We start from the raw sequence: 16,968 nt of genomic DNA on the forward strand, positions 1-16,968 counted from the left end.
TGGTCTGTGAGCTCATCCTGGGCTGGCTCTCCTCCTGCCCAGAGGACTTGGACGTGAGAAGGGGTTTCCTCCTTCCATTCTCTGACCCCCCTGTACTCTCAGCCATGGGGCCCCAGAGGAGGGGCGAGGTGTTTTTCTCTCAGGCAGCCCCTGACCCCCCTTTTCTACACAGAGCACCTCCTCTGAATTTGAAGTGGTCCCTGCCGAGGGGCATTCTTCACCAGAGAGCGGTGGCCACACCAGAAATACCATGGTGAGTGGACGGCAGGTCCCTGGGCATATCCCCCGTCTCCTCTCTGTTTCAGTCACCTGGCCCCGCGTGAGAGGCACAGGACCCGCTTATATCCCCTGGGCACCCCGGAGTCACTAGGGATACGCTTGAGGGGCCAGCACCAGGGGGTGCTTCTCGCTCACACATGCAAATCCGTGGCTGGTGACTTCCCTGTGAGCCACACAAGCACCCGACCATTGTGAAAGCCTGGGCACATTGCCAGCCCCGCTGGCCTCCGCCAAGTGCCGGGCACCTCCGCAGGCTCTGACTCAGCCTTTGGGCCTGTGGGCTCGTAGCCTGGGTAGAGTAGAAAGGGTCAGAGAAACCCAGAGCAGCTTGAGGCAGATGTGGCCCTTCTGTGCAGGCTCTTGGCTGTTCCCAGGCTCCTCTTTGGGGCATGCAGGTAGGAGGTTAAACCTTGCACTTACACATACACACACGCACGCATGCACGCGCTCACACACACACACTCCCCTCCAGCTCTGGAGTGTCCACCTGGCATCCTCATTCTCTACTTTACCCTACTTGCTGCCTTTATTCCAACTATGTTGTCCTGTTCTCTCTTAAAATAGCAGACTTATTGGAGAACCACTGAGAAATGTGTGGAACGTTGTTCAAAAGTCAAGTCCTGCCCTCTCCTCATCCTTCCTCACTTTGAGATTTTTTGATTGTTATACAGGCAATAAGTGGTATAACTCTTCCCTGATACCTTGGTCTCCACTGCCTCATTCTACCAAGGATTTGGGGCACAAATGTTTCTCTTTATGTGTGAAGTGAATGGCTTTGGGAAGTGGTAACTGGGACGTGGAGGGAAGTGAGACAGGAAACTGCTGGTTTCCATTACAAACCTTGTAAAACAGTTTGACTTTTTAAGCTACAAATAGTTGATTAAAATGTTAAAATTTTAAGTTAAAAGCCAAAAAATTAGTGAAAATATAATTAAATTAAAAATATTGAATTAACAAGGCAAAAAAAAAATGTTGCTCTTTAGTTCACTGACTGCATCTTGTGTCTGTCAGTCCCCAGTGCAAGGTCCTCATCAAGTTGTCATGCAGCTCACACTAGCATGCCTTCAGTGATGAGGGGCTGCTCTGAGTATCAGAAACGTTCTGTGTTTTGTCCCCTGGGAACTTCTGTCCCCTTGTCCTGTTCTATCCCCACGGGCTCTGAGAAGCTGGCCAAGGAGGCAAGACCCGCCCTGCTCAGAAAGCATTTCACTCTGTGACCTCAGACTTCACCTCGTTAATAGGTTCCTCCTTAGCCCCACCATGTGCCTAGTCTGTGCTGAGCAAAGACAAGACAGCCTCCCTGCTTTCTCGGCGCTTGTAGGCCAGTCGGAGAAGTCAGGGTGATGAAACAATTCACCAGCCTTTGATAGAGCACCGTTCGCCACCTCATATCCTGTGTGGGAAGAGGCAGTGGGGGAATGAAGGCAGAACTGAAGAAGCAGCTGCATCTGATAGAATAAGGTGCTAAGAGTATTACGGAGGCATTCACTGGATGGCACGCGGTGGCTGTCAGGGTGTTTCCACTGCTGCAGAGTTCAGATGAGGGAAGTGGCCATAGATGGAGAGTCAGGAAGCCCACGTTCCAGTCCTGGCTCTGCCACTGGCTCACTGGGCAACTTTGAGCAGCCTCCTTCTCCCCGAAGCTTCGTTTCCAAACCGGAACCCTGAGGCTCCCTGTAGCTCTGATGGCCTGTGACTGCCATAAGTGGTAGGGGAGGCCTGCTAGAGCAGCTGAAACACGGGGGCGCTGGGAAGGATGAACAGAGGGGACACCACAGGAATGAAGCCCGAAGAGGCGTGGGGCCTGATGGGTGGGGTCTCAGGCAGGGGAAGAGGGGGGCTCGGACGCCTGGCAGGGGCTTGGTGCAGTCAGCTGTCAGCTACCCCTGTGGGTCCTTGGACGTGGTGTTGGCATAGCTAAGGCATTGTCTTTGCCAAGAGTGTTCTAGACAGAGGAAAGAGAGAGAAAGAGAGAGACAGGGAGTGATAGATTCTGAGATTGGACTATATTGCCCATGGTTTGCTTCCTATCTCACATCTCTGCTAGATTGGGATTCTTTGAACTATCTATGATTCCTAACGTGTTTTGAGTCTTGGGTCCTCTGAAAAGTTGATGAATGCTTGGACCACTCCCAAGAAGACACATGTATAGACATAATAGTCAGACAGTTTTGGTGTCTGCTGGGCAAGCCTTCCTAAGCTGAAGAGGCAGTGCTGGGTATTGAGTGATACCCCTTTCCTGGGCTTGCTGCTTTCATGTGTCATTTCACTTGCATAAGAACCCTATGGGGTAGAAGAGAAGAAAAGGGATGTGTACGTGTAGTAGATGAGGATTCTGAGGCCCTGTGGACGAGTGATTTACCCACAGGCACTCAGCAAGGCCCAACGTGTGGGAGGAAGGTGGCTCCAGCACTGGTAAGCCAGCCAGTGGCCTGGGAGTCCCGGGTCCTGCCCTGTGAGTCAGCCCCAGACAGGGAACCTGCATAACTGGAGAATGTCCCTCAGCTGAGCTGGGATCAGAGGGGGAAACTGAGTCATGAGGCATGGGGAAGCAGAGGGAGAAAGGCTGGTGGCACCTACGCAGACTTTGGTGAAGAGCGGGCCGCATCCCCTCCCCACTGATGCTGCACCTGCAGCGCCTGGAGACCACCCTGAGCGTGTGCGCCGAGGAGCCTGACCACAGCCAGCTCTTCACGCACCTGGGCCGCATGGCCCTCGAGTTCAACCGGCTGGCTTCCAAGGTGCACAAGAATGAGCAGCGCACCTCCATCCTGCAGGTGAGGCCGGGCCCAGGGAAGGTGGCCTGGGGTCTGCCATGTGGTTCCCCCTCTGCTTCCTCCAGCTCTTCTGGGGAGTCCAGGGTACCACGGGGACTTCCGAGGGTGAGGATGGGGACCCGACTTGGGCTTCTTGTTCAAGGCAGTGAGCAGGGTAAGGAAGTTGTGAGAAGGGCTGAGGAAGAGGCAGGAAACCGGGAAATAATGGTGTGGGTGATGCAGATTTCATGGTTGGGGTTACTCTTGAGGCTGGGGATGTGGTAGGTTGGCAGCAGCCTTGCCTTTGTTCTTCACATACAGGTGGGGAAAGGGAGGGGACAGAGGCCGGCCCCTTGTATGTTACTGTCCCTGCCCCCTGAGCCAGGACCATCATTATCCACACTTCACAGGTGGGGCCACAGCCCTTGAGAGGTGATTTTTTTTTTTTTTTTTGCCTAAGGCCCCCCAGTTAGTAGATGGTGCAGCTGGGATTTGAACCTCAGTCTGTCAGATTCCAAAGTCCATGCTCTTAACTCCCATCCCACCCTGCCTCCCCAATGGAGGAGGCTTCCTTTTATAACTCTTCCTGTGCTGTGGGAATGAAGTCAGATTTCCTTCCTAGGCCAGGCCAGGCCTTGGAACCGTATGGTCCTTGGCCAGTAGACTCTTTATTGCTCTCTGACCTTGGGCAAGTGACTTATCCTCTCGGTCCCTCACTGTCCCCATTCGTAACATGGGGCTGGAAATGCCTCCCTTGTGGAATTGCTCTGAGTATTAAATGAAGCCCCTTGTACAGTCTAGAACATAGTAAGTGCTCAAAAAGTGGTCACTGTTAAGATTTTATGGTGATGGCTCATCCACACTGGGTAGGGGATCTGAGCCTTGAGGGCTTGGGGGTAGGGAAGGATTCACAGATGGTGAAACTGAGGCTCCGAGAAAACCTGCTCAGGACCTGAGTATCTGTCACCTTAGTGACAGAGCTGTAACTCCAAGCCTTCCTCCTTCCTAGGCCCTCCTCTGGGCCAGTCACTGCCCTGTTGTCTCACTCATGTCAGCAAACATTCAAGTGCCCAGTTGACGGATGAGCTGCTGGGGTGTCCACTGTGTGCAGCTTTGGGAAGGGCCTGGGTTGACAAAAGCAGGAGGGGCGTCCAGGCTGGAGACAGGTGTGAGGAGAGATGGGGGGAGCAGAGGATTCCCACCCCCACCTTGGGTGAGGGGCCACACTGGGAGGCTGGAGGAGTGATTGGAGCCTGGAGGGCCAGGCCGAGGGAGACTGCTTTCAGATGTCAGCAAGGCCCAGAGATGTCAAGTGTCAAGGCTGAGCCACTGGGGAGACGAACCTGGTGCGTTGCTTGTGGTGGGATCACTTTGAGTGTCAGCTTTTCAGCTTTGTTGTTGTTGTTGTTTTAAATTAATTAATTAATTTTTGGCTGCGTTGGGTCTTCGTTGCTGCGTGCGGGCTTTTCTCTGGTTGCAGAGAGCAGGGGTTACTCTTCGTTGCAGTGGTTTCTCTTGTTGCGGAGCACAGGCTCTAGGTGTGTGCGCGTGGACTTCAGTAGTTGTGGCTCGCGGGCTCTAGAGCCCAGGCTCAGTAGTTGTGGCGCACGGGCTTAGTTGCTCCGCGGCATGTGGGATCTTCCCGGACCAGGGCTCAAACCCGTGTCCCCTGCATTGGTAGGCGGATTCTTAACCACTGCGCCACCAGGGGAGTCCCAACTTTTCAGCTTTGAAATAAGGATTGATACTGGGCCTCATAAAAGGGGTCCTGCCAACCTTGCTATTTAAAAAAAAAAATTATTTTTATTGACGTATAGTTGATTTACAATGTTGTGTTAGTTTTAGGTATGCAGCACAGTGATTCAGTTTTATATATAAATACATAAACACACATACACAAATATTCTTTTTCAGATTTTGTTGTTGTTGGGCTGTGCTGCGCGGTGTGCGGGATCTTAGTTCTCTGACCAGGGATTGAACCCGTGCCCCCTGCAGTGGAAGCACGGAGTCTTAACCACTGAACCACCAGGGAAGTGCCCCCCACTGTTATTTTTTATCAGGCTCTTGTTTGTTTCCTTCTTAACTCTTATCATAGTTTGTAATAATTTTATTAATTGGTTTCTTTACTTTGTGTTTGGTTTTTTCCCTTGTGTTCCCTGTTAGAATGTAGGCCTCACAAGAGGGGCAGGTACCTTGTCGGTCATATTCACCACTGCATCCCAGTGTCTGGCACTTCATAGGTGCTGAGTGTACATTTGGTGAATGAACAAATGAATGAATGAACTCACACATGAGCTCTATTAACCCCTTTGATGGAAGGTGATGACTTTTGTGACGACCTCTCTCCGTCTGCTTTGTGCCCAGGGCGTTTGCCTCTTGCGTAGAAGGACAGCACATGAGGCCTTGTCCTGGTCTTCCCTTAGAGACCACAGCAGGACGTTCTGTTCCCTGGAGGCCCCACTCAGGGCTGTTGCATCCTGGGTATTTGCCCAGCCTGTGGGTGGAGGTAGATTAATCTGGTTCCTCCTCATTCATTCACTGATTTGTTTCTCGGTTCACTCAGCATTTCCAAGGCCAGGTATAGCATGAGGCCTCTGCTGGGCATTGCAGCCAGTCATAATGGTTTTCTGTTCCTCCATGTCTGACCACTCACCAGTTCCAGGCTGTGTTCTCCATCCAGCCTTCTCAAGTCTTTCCTGGGTTAGTCAGAAAGGGCTCGGTTTTACTGTGGAAACAAACAACTCTGAAATCTCCCTGGATAACATGAAAGTTTTCCCTCATATTCTGTGTGGCAGGGGCTTGTTTCTGCTCCACAGTCACATTGAGGCCCCAGCCGTCTTGTGCCCTTTGGCAGCCATAGGGAAGAAGAGACCAGAGAATTGTGCGTGAGCCAGCTCAGAAGTGGCACTTGTCACTACCACTCACCTTTCATTGGCCAGAACTGGTCACATGGTCACAGCACGTCTGGGAAATGGACATGGAAGGGAGCAGGTAGAAGGTCTGGTGAATATCGCTCACTGTCTCTGCCCTCAGCCCAGCTCACAGCCTGCCACCTCCCTTCTCTGCTCTTTCATCACAGGCGAAAGAGGTACCATTTAGGATCTGCCAGATGGAGTTTAATCCCCTTGGTGATTCCCAAGAGCTGTACAACCTCATGCACATTATTTCACCTGCAGTAGCCTACATTTTTTTTTTTTTTTTTGGCCCCACCGTGCAACTTGCGGGGTCTTAGTTCCCTGATGGAGGACTGAACCTGGGGCCTCGGCAGTGGAGGCATCGAGTCCTAACCACTGGCCTGCTAGGGAATTCCCTAGCCTACATTTAAAATAGAGATGAGTTACGTAGCTGTGGTGAAGCTGTGAGGCTCCACCGAGGTGGTGAGTGGAAGAACACCTGGCCATTTACGGGTCATGGGTTAGGTGCTCCCTAGGTATTTGTTGAGAGATTGAGTCGCTTAGTACTGACCTGGTGCATCACCCTTACTAGTGAGAACCTCCCTTCCCTCCATCTGTGAGGCCCTGAGATTGGCTTCCCATTTTCCATGCCCCCTTCACCTTGCAGCACTTCAAACACATGTCCTCAAAGGTTATCAAGCGCCTGGCAGCTCACGAGGCACTTGCACTCTCCCGGTCTCATTTGTCCTTATAGCAGCCCTATAAAGGAGGCAGGGGAGGAGCAGTTGCCCCACTTTGTAGGTGGGGGAACTAACTGTGTCTCAGAAGTGAGGAAATCCTGAGCCACACTGGGAATTGGTGAGGTCTTGACCCAATATCCTGTCTTCTGACTTGCCGGCTGACAATCTTGCTCCCTGGCTGCCTTGAGTACTCTCCAGATCGCCTAAGCTCTAGGCCTACTACGACTCAGGTCCTTTCAGCCAATCAGTGCTGCTTTCCTTCAACCAAGTGTCGAGCTGCGCTGGGCCCTGGGCTGAGGATCCCGCAGTGGACAAGAGAGCGGCAAGAGGATCCTAGCCGTCTGGGAATTCATGGACTAGTGGGGTCGGGGGGGACATTAAGAAAGTAACGACACTGATGGTTCTTTAGCTGTAATTGTCACAGGTACCAGGAAGGTTGAGAGCAGGGGATTGTGAGTGAGGATAATGGAGGTGACCTAACTCACCTGAGATGTGGGAGTCAGGGAGGACTTCTTGGAGGAGGTGACGTTTAGGCTAAGACTTGAAGCAGGAGTAGAAGTCAGCCAGGGGAAGGCTGGTGGGGAAGAGCATTCTAGGCTGTAGGAACAGCAGTGAAGGAGGAGGAGGGATGGTGCTCTCTGCCTTGGAGGAACAGAAGGCGCTCTGGCTGATTCTTGGTCCGGTGTCCTCATGGCTGGCTTCTGAGGGAGAGGATGCAGAGAGGAGCCTGGGTGAGCCTTGTGGCTTGGCTCCTGCTGTCCCAAGAGGGCTTGGGTGAGGCCACTGCAAAGGGGATACCGTGTCAGGACCTGGCGTGGCTATAGTGCCCCTCCCGCCCCCAGCATCAACCTGTATTTGGGGTGCACCCCTTCCCTTCCCTTGCCCGCATCTCCCTCTCTGCCCTGCAGACCCTGTGTGAGCAGCTTCGGAAGGAGAATGAGGCCCTGAAGGCCAAGCTGGACAAGGGCCTGGAACAGCGGGATCAGGCTGCTGAGAGGCTCCGGTAAGTCCAGGCTCCTCAGAGGAGGGAGGGGTGAGGAGTCGGATGGGCAGGAGGAAGACGGTGGTGCATGGCACTGATTTCCGGGCTGAGTGCTCTGAGGCCTGTGCCCAGAGCCCTGCTTTGGATGTCAGGTCTCTTGGTCATTCTCCTTGGGTGTTTCCTCTCTGGTCTTTTTAATACCTTGGGGAGTGTTTGTGTATAAAGTGCCTTGAGAGCTTCAGAAGAGGGTCTGTACAAAGTGCACTTCCTCCTTGGGAACTTACCCCCTCTGCCTGTTAACAGCAGCTAGCTGGCTGTTGGACAGAGGGCTCTGGACTTTGCTGCCCCCTGCTGGTCACCATCCTGACCTGCTCTGTTTCCTGAGAACCGTCGGGGGTTGCTCACCTGGGCTACTACTGGGTCTCAGACTTAACTGTGCATCAGAATCACTGAGGGTCAGGAAAGGCATTGCAAGTTTACACTGCCACGCCTCTCTCCTGTGCTGAGATTCTGATTCATTGGGTCTGGGGTGAGACCTAGGCATCTGCATTTTCCAGTAGGCCTCTGTGATTACGATGTAGGTAGACCCAGGATCACACCTGAGAGGCACTGATCTTGACTGTCAGAGCTCGAAGGGCCCTTTGAGATCATGTGGGCCAAACCCCTCACCCTGCAGAGGGAAACTGAGGTCCAGGGAGAGGCCTGTGAGGCCCAGAGGGAGTCAGGTGTGACTACTGATCCACTGTGCCATTTTGGATCAGCATATATATTTATTGACTTCTGGATGGCTAAGCAGTTGGAGTTTTATAGCCATAAGGACTCCATCCATGTATCCAAAAACCCAGGCTGGAGGGAAGAGCCGTGATTAGAAGGTGAGGATGCAAGTCCCCACTGTGTGACCTTGGGAAAGCCAGTTTACTTCTCGGTTTTCCTATTATCACATGGAAACCAGCTGGCAAATAGAATACAAAGAAATAGTTTCCATATATTTCAGTCATACCTGAGTCCACATCACCATTTTTCTTATGTCCTGTATCACCTACCTTATTATTTACTTAAGAATTTAATTTGCATCATGTTTTTGCTTAAGATTATTATAATGAAAACTTGCACTAGAGTAACTGGATAACAGCATGACCTGGAATAAATAGAAGATACCTCCAATAATGAACACAACAAAAACGGAAGGATGTTAATTAGTTTTGGCGAATTGCCCGCTCAAGGCTCTGAGGCTGAAGGCTGCTCTTTCTCTGTTAACACGGGAGACTAGCAAGCACTAGAGAGGCGCTCAGGACCTATCAGCACCAAACTGAGACTTTCCCCATGCTCCGCACAGGACGTCTGAGGATAATTGGAAAGGGTGGAATTTTCTCAGAGAGTGTGATCCAGGGTTCTTTAATGCAGTGTGGATGTATCCTGAAGATCTCATGTATACACATGTCTCACAGTTGGGGAAACCCTGTTGGTGAGCATCAGAGACTTCTAGGGAAGCCGAGCAAAGTGGCGTAAGGATGCCCTTTGTGGTTGCACCTGAGGGCAGGTCTCAGGGACTCGCCTTACTCCCCACGTCTCAGCTGCAACTCAGGTGAGTAGCAGGTCTGAGGTCCCCAGGATCCTCGACCCAGGGCCAGCAATATGACCTCTCTCTTTGCCTCCAACCAGGGAGGAAAACCTGGAGCTCAGGAAGTTGTTGATGAGCAGCGGCAAAGATGGTGCCTCCAGATGGCCAGGCTCACCAAAGATGGAAGGCACGGGCAAGAAGGGGGCAGCCGCACAGCAGCAGGTATGTGGTCAGAAACTCCTTCCCCAGCGCTGGTGAAAGCCCCTGAAGGGACTCTGTTAAGCTCCTGCCTGGGAGCCACTGACATACAGAGAAGAGGGTGTGGGCTGACTCAGCAAGGCCTGCTAATGCCCTGGGCTGGCCCACCTGCCCGCTTCCCACCACAGCTCCCAGCGCTGGCTCACATCCAGCTCCCAGCTAGGAGCTGGCTGGCCCCTTGCCTGGTCTGTGCTGTGCTGCAGAGCTGAGTCCCAACTTTTTACTGACATGTTTTTCCTCTTTAATGGGGTTTAATGGCTCTACAGCAGGACTCAATGTCTTTAACAAACCCCACACTTGTGTAATAGTAATAATTATCCTAATAACTTAACTCCTTATTACTATGTGGCAATGTTGAGTTTACCTGGGATTTGCAAACTCATTATGTGATTTGGACGTCCTCTCTACATGTCAGGGAGGCAGGGCTGGGACTCTTACTCCGTGAGACAGCTATGGCAGGAGGTTTGGAGAGGTCTTGTGACATCACATCATCTAGATTCCTGCATCCACCTGCTATTAGGCAGATGTGGGGTGTGAGAGGGCAACATGCCAGTGAATGGCCTTCTGAATCCCAGCCCAGGAAGCCCCTCTCTGCTTCCGTTTACCCCTCAAGTCAGAGCCTGCCTTGTCTGCCCTCTTGAGGAAGTGACCTGTGGACTCTTCTGATCTCCCCTGGGTTCTCGGAAGTGTGTGGGCAGGACTCTTGACTTTTCCAAAGCCCTTAACATCATTGACTTCTCGAAAGGCCAGATGCCCTTATTGCCCTGCCGGGGAGGAAGGTCCCGTAGGAGGTGTGCGTTCTGGGCAGTGGTGAAGCCTGTGCCCTGGAGTTGGTTGTGGGTTGAATGCTGACTCTACCTCTGGTCAGTGCTGCCACCTTGGACAAGTTGCATAACCTCTCTGACCTCAGTTTCCTCCTCTGTGAAATGGAGATAATGACACCTACCTCAGAAGGTCGTTGGAGGATTCAGTGATGTGATGCCTGTACAGTAGGTTTAGCACTTGGCACGTGGTAAACAGTGAACATTGGCTATTGCTCTTAGTGGCAGATTTGATGCCTCTCTTCTCTGTGGAGGTTAAGGGTGCACGCAGGAGCACGGCAGCCCCCTTCCTCCTTCCCCAGTAAGGGCAGGCCCATCTCTCACTTTTCCTAAAGGAGGTGAGACCGTCCCTGGAGGGCTCCCCCAGCCTTCTCCCCTTACTCCCCGGGCTCTATGGTGTACTTACAGACCTTAGCCTGTAGGGGCGCTTGAGCCTCACAAGTTCACTCAGCACCGTGCCCGCCCCCACCCACCGCCCCCACCAGCCACAGGGGAGTGTGGACGGAAATGGGAAGGCAAGGAACAAAGAGAATGTGGGCAACGACTCCAGGACAAATGCTGTCGGACCCACAGGATGTCAGAGGCTGGGGCCCATCCTGTTTGATCTGTTTGTACCGAGGCCCAGAAAGTGTGTGGGTCTTGGCCTATATCAAGCAGGGCCTTGGAGATAGAGCTGGTGTTCAATTTCTGAATTGCTAGCATCATGCGGCACGTGGGATCCTAGTTACCCGACCAGGGATCGAACCCGCACCCCCTGCAGTGGAAGCGCAGAGTCCTAACCACTGGACTGCCAGGGACTTGCCAACACTTCCTATGTATAAAAAAAAATTTTTTTTAACTTTTTATTTTGAGATAATTTTAGACTTACAGAAGAGTAGCAAAATAGTCCAGAGAGTGCCCATCTCCCCATCGCCTTAACATCTCACCTAACCGTGGTTCAGTGATCAAAACCAGGAAATGAACATTGGCACAGTACTATTAACTAAACTACAGTCTTTGTTCAGATTTCACCAGTTTTTCACTCATGTCCTTTTTCTATACCAGGATCGAATCCAGGATCCCACATTGCATTTATCAACAGTTGTCCTGTCTCCTTAGTTTCCTCTGTCTGTGACAGCGCCCAGTGGTTCTTTCATGAGCTTGAGGCTTTTGAGTTATACGGGCCAGTTATTTTGTAGAATGTCCCTCAACTTGGGTTCCTCTGATGTTTTCTTATGATTAGACTGATGTTATGGATTTGGACAAGAAGATCACTGGAGTGACATCTTGCATCATGTCAAGGGTACATGATATCGATGTGTCTATTTACATTCAATCTTGATCATTTGGCTAAAGGGGTGTCTGTCAGCTTTCTCCATAATAAAGGGACTAATTTTCCCTTTGTAGTTAATAAATATTTACTTTTGAGGAGACACTTTGAGACTGCAGATGTCCTGTTTCTCCTTATACTAATTTTAGTATCCACTGGCGGATCTCACTTGCAGTGATTATTAATATAGTCTTCTAATGGTGATTTTGTGCTTCCCTCATTTCTTCTCTATTTACTAATTGGAATTTTTCTTCTCCCCCATCTATTTATTCATTTATTTTTTTCTATTAATAGGGACTCAAGGATATTTATTTTATTCTTTGGCTTATAATCCAACACTATTGCAATTTGTTTTCTTGTTCATATTGTTCCAGCTTTGGTCATAGGAAGCTGTTTCAAGTTGTCTCCTATGCCCATTTGATATGCCCTTCTTCTTATTGTTATTATTATGACTGAGCACTTCCTTCCTTTCCGGCACCACAAGTGGCTCCATAATCACCTTATATTTTCCCTGCCCCAGGCCTGAAATTAACCACTTCTCCAAGGAGTCCTGTTTCTTTTTGTTAGAGAATGGTATTTAGAAACCAAGATCTGTGCTCATTGCTATTGGAGTGACACTGCTTTAGGCCCTCTCAGAGCTAGGAAATACATGTACTAATCACACATGCACACAGATCTTTATTTGTGTATCTTTTTAAAAACATTTTTAAAATAAACATTTTATAAAATGTTAAAAAAAAATGTGTAACTCTTGCCTTCCAGGCTGGAGCATTTTTGGCTGTTGGGTAGGGGAAGAGAGGGCAGCTGGCAATGCCTTAGAGATAGAGCCTGAGCAGGAAAAGAAGTGGCCATGGAGGGGGCATGAGGGAGAGGGAAGGGTCTGGGAGCCCCTGAGGGTCAGGGAGGGGGAATAATGATCTCCATGGACTTCCCGAAGAGACTCAGTCATATATGGGACGAGTAGCAGTGTCCTGGTGGGTGGGAGGGTAGAGAGGCAAGAGACAGAGGGCTGGGTCTCATGGGTGAGCAGCCTTAGAGGGGCACTGAGTAGGGGAGAGAATTGTTACTTGAGGCTCTGCTGAAGGCCCCTCTGTGTTTCTCCTCAGGCTGGTGAGACAGCAGGTAAAGTCCCAGAGGTGGGAGCCTTGGGTGCTGCTGAGAAGAAGGTGAGGATGCTGGAGCAGCAGCGCACAGAGGTAGGTGGCTGGAGGGAGTGGTGGTGGTCGGGGAAGACCCTTCCTCACTCCTGGGACCAGCAGGACAAAGACCCTCCCTGGCCCTCTGGCTCCGGCTAGGCCCAGGTCTCTGTGATGCGTTGCCATGGTGACTACTGAACCATCTGCCCATGGGTGAGAGATGCTGCTTTTCCCTGGCTCTTGTCTCCTGATCAGTTCCCCTGCCCACAGGAGTCACTCTGAGGAGGTTGCATTTGGGGTATGGCCTAAAATTGCTGCGGGGGCTAGTTTAGGAAGGCTCCCATGGTAAACCCTGGATGGTGGAGAGAGGTTGTGATAAGAGGCAAGTTTTAGCATCAGGAATGGGGAGTCTGCGGTTCATCTGTCACCACGCAGCTGGTTCAGGGAGGAACTGTCACAGAAGGAGAGATCCCATACCTGCTTGCAGCACTGCTTCTAACCAGTTGAGAGTCTCCAGAAGTTGAGGCTCTTTCCTTGTGTCTCGTGCATAGGCTTCCTCCGTCCCCCACCCCCGGTATTTCTGGACTCTATTCTCTGAGCCCCTCCTCTCCACACAGCCCCGTCCTTGTCCCAGTCCCTGGGCCTTTCTGCCCTCCCTGGTCCTCCCGCACATCTGAAAGTCATGTTCTCTTGGTCTTTTGTTTATATGCATATTCATTTTCGTTTTCTTTTTGTATTACTGTAAGGTTTTGTTTTTTTTTTTTCTGATTACAGAAGTTATATAATGTTCATTATAAAGAGATCGAGAATCTCACCTCCTGGAGATGACCACAGTTGATAACAGTTCATTGCATATTCCTCAATTTTGTCTGTGTACTTACTAACGTATGATGTTTGTAAAAATATCATACATACCACACTGCAGATTGCTTTTTTCTTTCTTTCCTTAAAATTAACTGTATCTTTGAGGGTATTTATTTATATGTAAAACATTCCCTGTGTTTCTTGAATTCTGAGTACTGTTTATCATATTTTAATGTTTTTGAACTTGGGATGCCCTTTCCATTGTTAATTTAATGATGTTAGGTTGTTTTTCTTCCTCGAATTATTATTGTTATATCAAGATTATGGCAAATAATTAGTATCATCTCAGAACGGGGGCAATGTATTAGGCACCGGAATTTCTGAAGAGCTGTGCAGTGCTGCATTTTCTGTTTATTCTGTCATTTCCTTAACCTGTTTCTGATGCTCAGGTTGGCCTCTAGATTTTTTTGCAATATAAACATTGTTGAGATGATCAACAGCACACGCAGTTTTTACACACTTGTACAAGTGCGTCTTTTGGTTACATTTTTCAGAGTGGAATTATTTGGTTAGAGAGAACGAGAATTTGAAATTTAAATACAGAGTCCCAAATTGCCCTCCACATGGGTGTGTGTTCCATAATTCTACAGTAAAAATTATATACTCTTTCTGTGTCTTGGTGTTAGTCTTGCCTTCCCGGCAAGGGTAAAATGTGGCGGTTGATAAAGGTGATTTGCTCTGAGGAACGGTTTTGAGAAGCGCAGGATCGAGGCAGTGTGTGTAGCTGCCGTCCACGCACGCTGCACACGCCTGCGAAGCTGGTGTTGGAGGAGTTGGCTCTCTTTGGTCGTTCTCTGCTTATCTCCTGCCCACCCCAATCTCTCCCCCGCAGCTACTGGAAGTGAACAAGCAATGGGACCAGCATTTCCGGTCCATGAAGCAGCAGTATGAGCAGAAGGTACCGTGGGGGTGATGGGAACTCAAGGCTGGGGCCCTGCTTCACAGCTGGGCTCTCCGGGCAGCATGCTGCTTCCCTCGCAGCAGCCTTGAACCTCGGACGTTCACCCCGGCCCTCACACACTCCCTTTCTCTGCCTCTGAACTCAGATCACTGAGCTGCGCCAGAAGCTGGCGGACCTGCAGAAGCAGGTGACTGACCTGGAGGCCGAGCGGGAGCAGAAGCAGCGCGACTTTGACCGCAAGCTCCTCCTGGCCAAGTCCAAGATAGAAATGGAGGAGGCAAGTGTGACTCTTGGTCCCACAGGTCCAGCGCCGGGGGGCCAGCCCTCTCCTCCCCAGCAGTCTGGAGCCAGGGGAGTAAACCGTGAGGGGTGGGACTCAGGAGACACGGGTTCCATCTCTGACTCCAGTACACAAGGGCTGTGTGGCCGGAGGCAAAAGCACTTTCCTTCCCCGTGCCTCAGTTTCCCATCTGAAAATTGAGACTGGATTAGTTATTCTTTTCATTTTTTTTCTTGTTTTTATACCGAAGAGCTTTGGTTCAGTTAAAATCTTATGATCTAGGGAACTGCACAGGGAAGCACAGAATGTAAAAGAGATTCCGCGGGCCTGCTCTAGTACACTTGATGGGCTGGGTGCTGCTGAATGTTTACAGTGGTGATGGCTGTTTGTGGGCGAGGGGCTCCAGCATTAGACAGATCTTCCTTCAGTCCTTCATCTGGTCGCCGTTCAACAGATCATGCCCTGGGCACTGTGCTGGGCACACAGACTCAGCAGTGAACAGTCAACCCCGCCCTCAGGGGAAGAGACGTGGGACATCTAATTACAGAAGCAAATGAGTAGACGTGTGTTAAGTACGACACAGGAGAAGTTACAGGGATGAGGGCGAGAGCATAAAGGGGGCCTGGATTCGTTCTGGGGGCGCCCAGGAACAGGTCCCCTGAAGAAGTAGCATATGATCTGTCGTGTGTGTGACTGACACTGGCCAAGGCCCTTCAGGATCCTGGAGCAGCTTAAAGAGGAAAGGCCATTTGACCCCCAGGCTCTCGGGAGATTTTATTTCTGTCACCATGCCTTCTCCTTCATGACAACTGCGTGCAGGCTGCTTTTGCCTGGCTTAGAAATGGCCATTTCCAGCAGAGTTCCTTCCCATCAGTATGCGACACCCAGGGGCCTTCTCCGAGCGGTCAGCCTGCCTTGGCGACCGCCCCGTACCTTGGAGATGTGTGTTAGGGAGGACACTGCCTGTCTTTTCTGGTGAGTGCAGTCACAGCTTGGGATTGTCAGCCAGACCCTGGCTCACGTTAGTGGGTGGGATAAGTTCCTGGCATCTGACACTCTTCCCTGTCAGCTGGGGGAAAGGCGGGATGTTTCAAGACAAAAGCGTGGCCCTATGGATAGGGACACATGGCCATAGAGGCCGTGCTGACCCGGGAGCCTCTTAAGCGGGGAGTCTGCAACAACTCCCACAAGATCCAACCAAGGCTGCCCTTGGCCATCTTTGGCTGAAAGCAGCTCACCAGCTAGTTTATAGGATATTGACATGTTCACATGATACAGATACGGTGAGAGTTTCCCTGGACCGTCTCCCCTCACCACCCCCACCCCCCCCAATTCCAGGCTCTTCCCAGTGGTAACCATGGTTACCATTTTGGTGTATCTTTCCAGGCCTCTTATCACAAATAAACACACAGAAATAGACAGTTTAATATGGGTGTGCCTGGCCTTTCCTCTGCACTGTGCTGCCCTCTTCTATTTTAAACACTCCCTTTGACTTGCAAGGGGACAGAGAACACCAGAATTAGGAGACCTGGGTTCTAGTCTAGCCCCAGCTCACAGCGTGGCCTTGGGTAAGTCACCTCCCCCTCTCTGGATAGTCATTTCCTGTCGTGTAAAGGGCCTAGGACTTGATGCTCTCTGAGGGCCATTCCAGGTGTGGCTCTTTGCGATGAAGAACCTGGATTGTTCCATAGTAGGTATGGAAGCAGTGCTTCCACCTTGAAGCCTTCCCTGGTTTCTTTTCAGCTGTAGTATTCTTTCTTTTAACCTCACAGTAGTACTTTGTTTCTCCGTGGAGGAACCCTTTCTGCCTTGTGCTGCATTTATTTCTATGAGGGTCTTACCTCCTCTGGGCTCAGAGACTGTAAGAGCTGAAAGCTCCTTTGGAGACTTTCGGTGGCTTATCACTTTCTGTGCATCATAGAAGACCCCTGTGCGAATCTGGTGAAAACTGTGGCTTTTCTCTCTAGAAAGTTGCACAGTCAAAATTGTGTGCTTGGGGGCTTCCCTGGTGGCGCAGTGGTTGAGAGTCCGCCTGCCGATGCAGGGGACACGGGTTCGTGCCCCGGTCCGGGAAGAGACCACATGCCTTGGAGCGGCTGGGACCGTGAGCCATGGCCGCTGAGCCTGCGCGTCCGGAGCCTGTGCTCCGCAACGGGAGAGGCCACAACAGTGAGAGGCCCGCCTACC

The 16,968-nt window shown here is 51.0% G+C and overlaps 1 protein-coding gene across 4 annotated transcripts in view; it reads left to right on the forward strand.

Moving 5' to 3' along the window:
- The window catches only part of TNIP1 (TNFAIP3 interacting protein 1), a 47,301-nt gene that overhangs the window by 21,278 nt on the left and 9,055 nt on the right, over window positions 1-16,968 (forward strand). For all 4 annotated transcript variants that reach the window (XM_007448033.1, XM_007448036.1, XM_007448035.1 and 1 more), the window contains 7 exons: window positions 173-257; window positions 2,878-3,056; window positions 7,578-7,672; window positions 9,314-9,434; window positions 12,707-12,796; window positions 14,433-14,498; window positions 14,647-14,778. In XM_007448033.1, coding sequence (XP_007448095.1) covers window positions 173-257; window positions 2,878-3,056; window positions 7,578-7,672; window positions 9,314-9,434; window positions 12,707-12,796; window positions 14,433-14,498; window positions 14,647-14,778 — 768 coding nt within the window. The remainder of the gene's footprint in view (window positions 1-172; window positions 258-2,877; window positions 3,057-7,577; window positions 7,673-9,313; window positions 9,435-12,706; window positions 12,797-14,432; window positions 14,499-14,646; window positions 14,779-16,968) is intronic.

Source organism: Lipotes vexillifer, unplaced genomic scaffold (genome assembly GCF_000442215.2).
Source record: "Lipotes vexillifer unplaced genomic scaffold, Lipotes_vexillifer_v1.1 scaffold121, whole genome shotgun sequence".
Classification (NCBI taxonomy): Eukaryota; Metazoa; Chordata; class Mammalia; order Artiodactyla; family Lipotidae; genus Lipotes; species Lipotes vexillifer.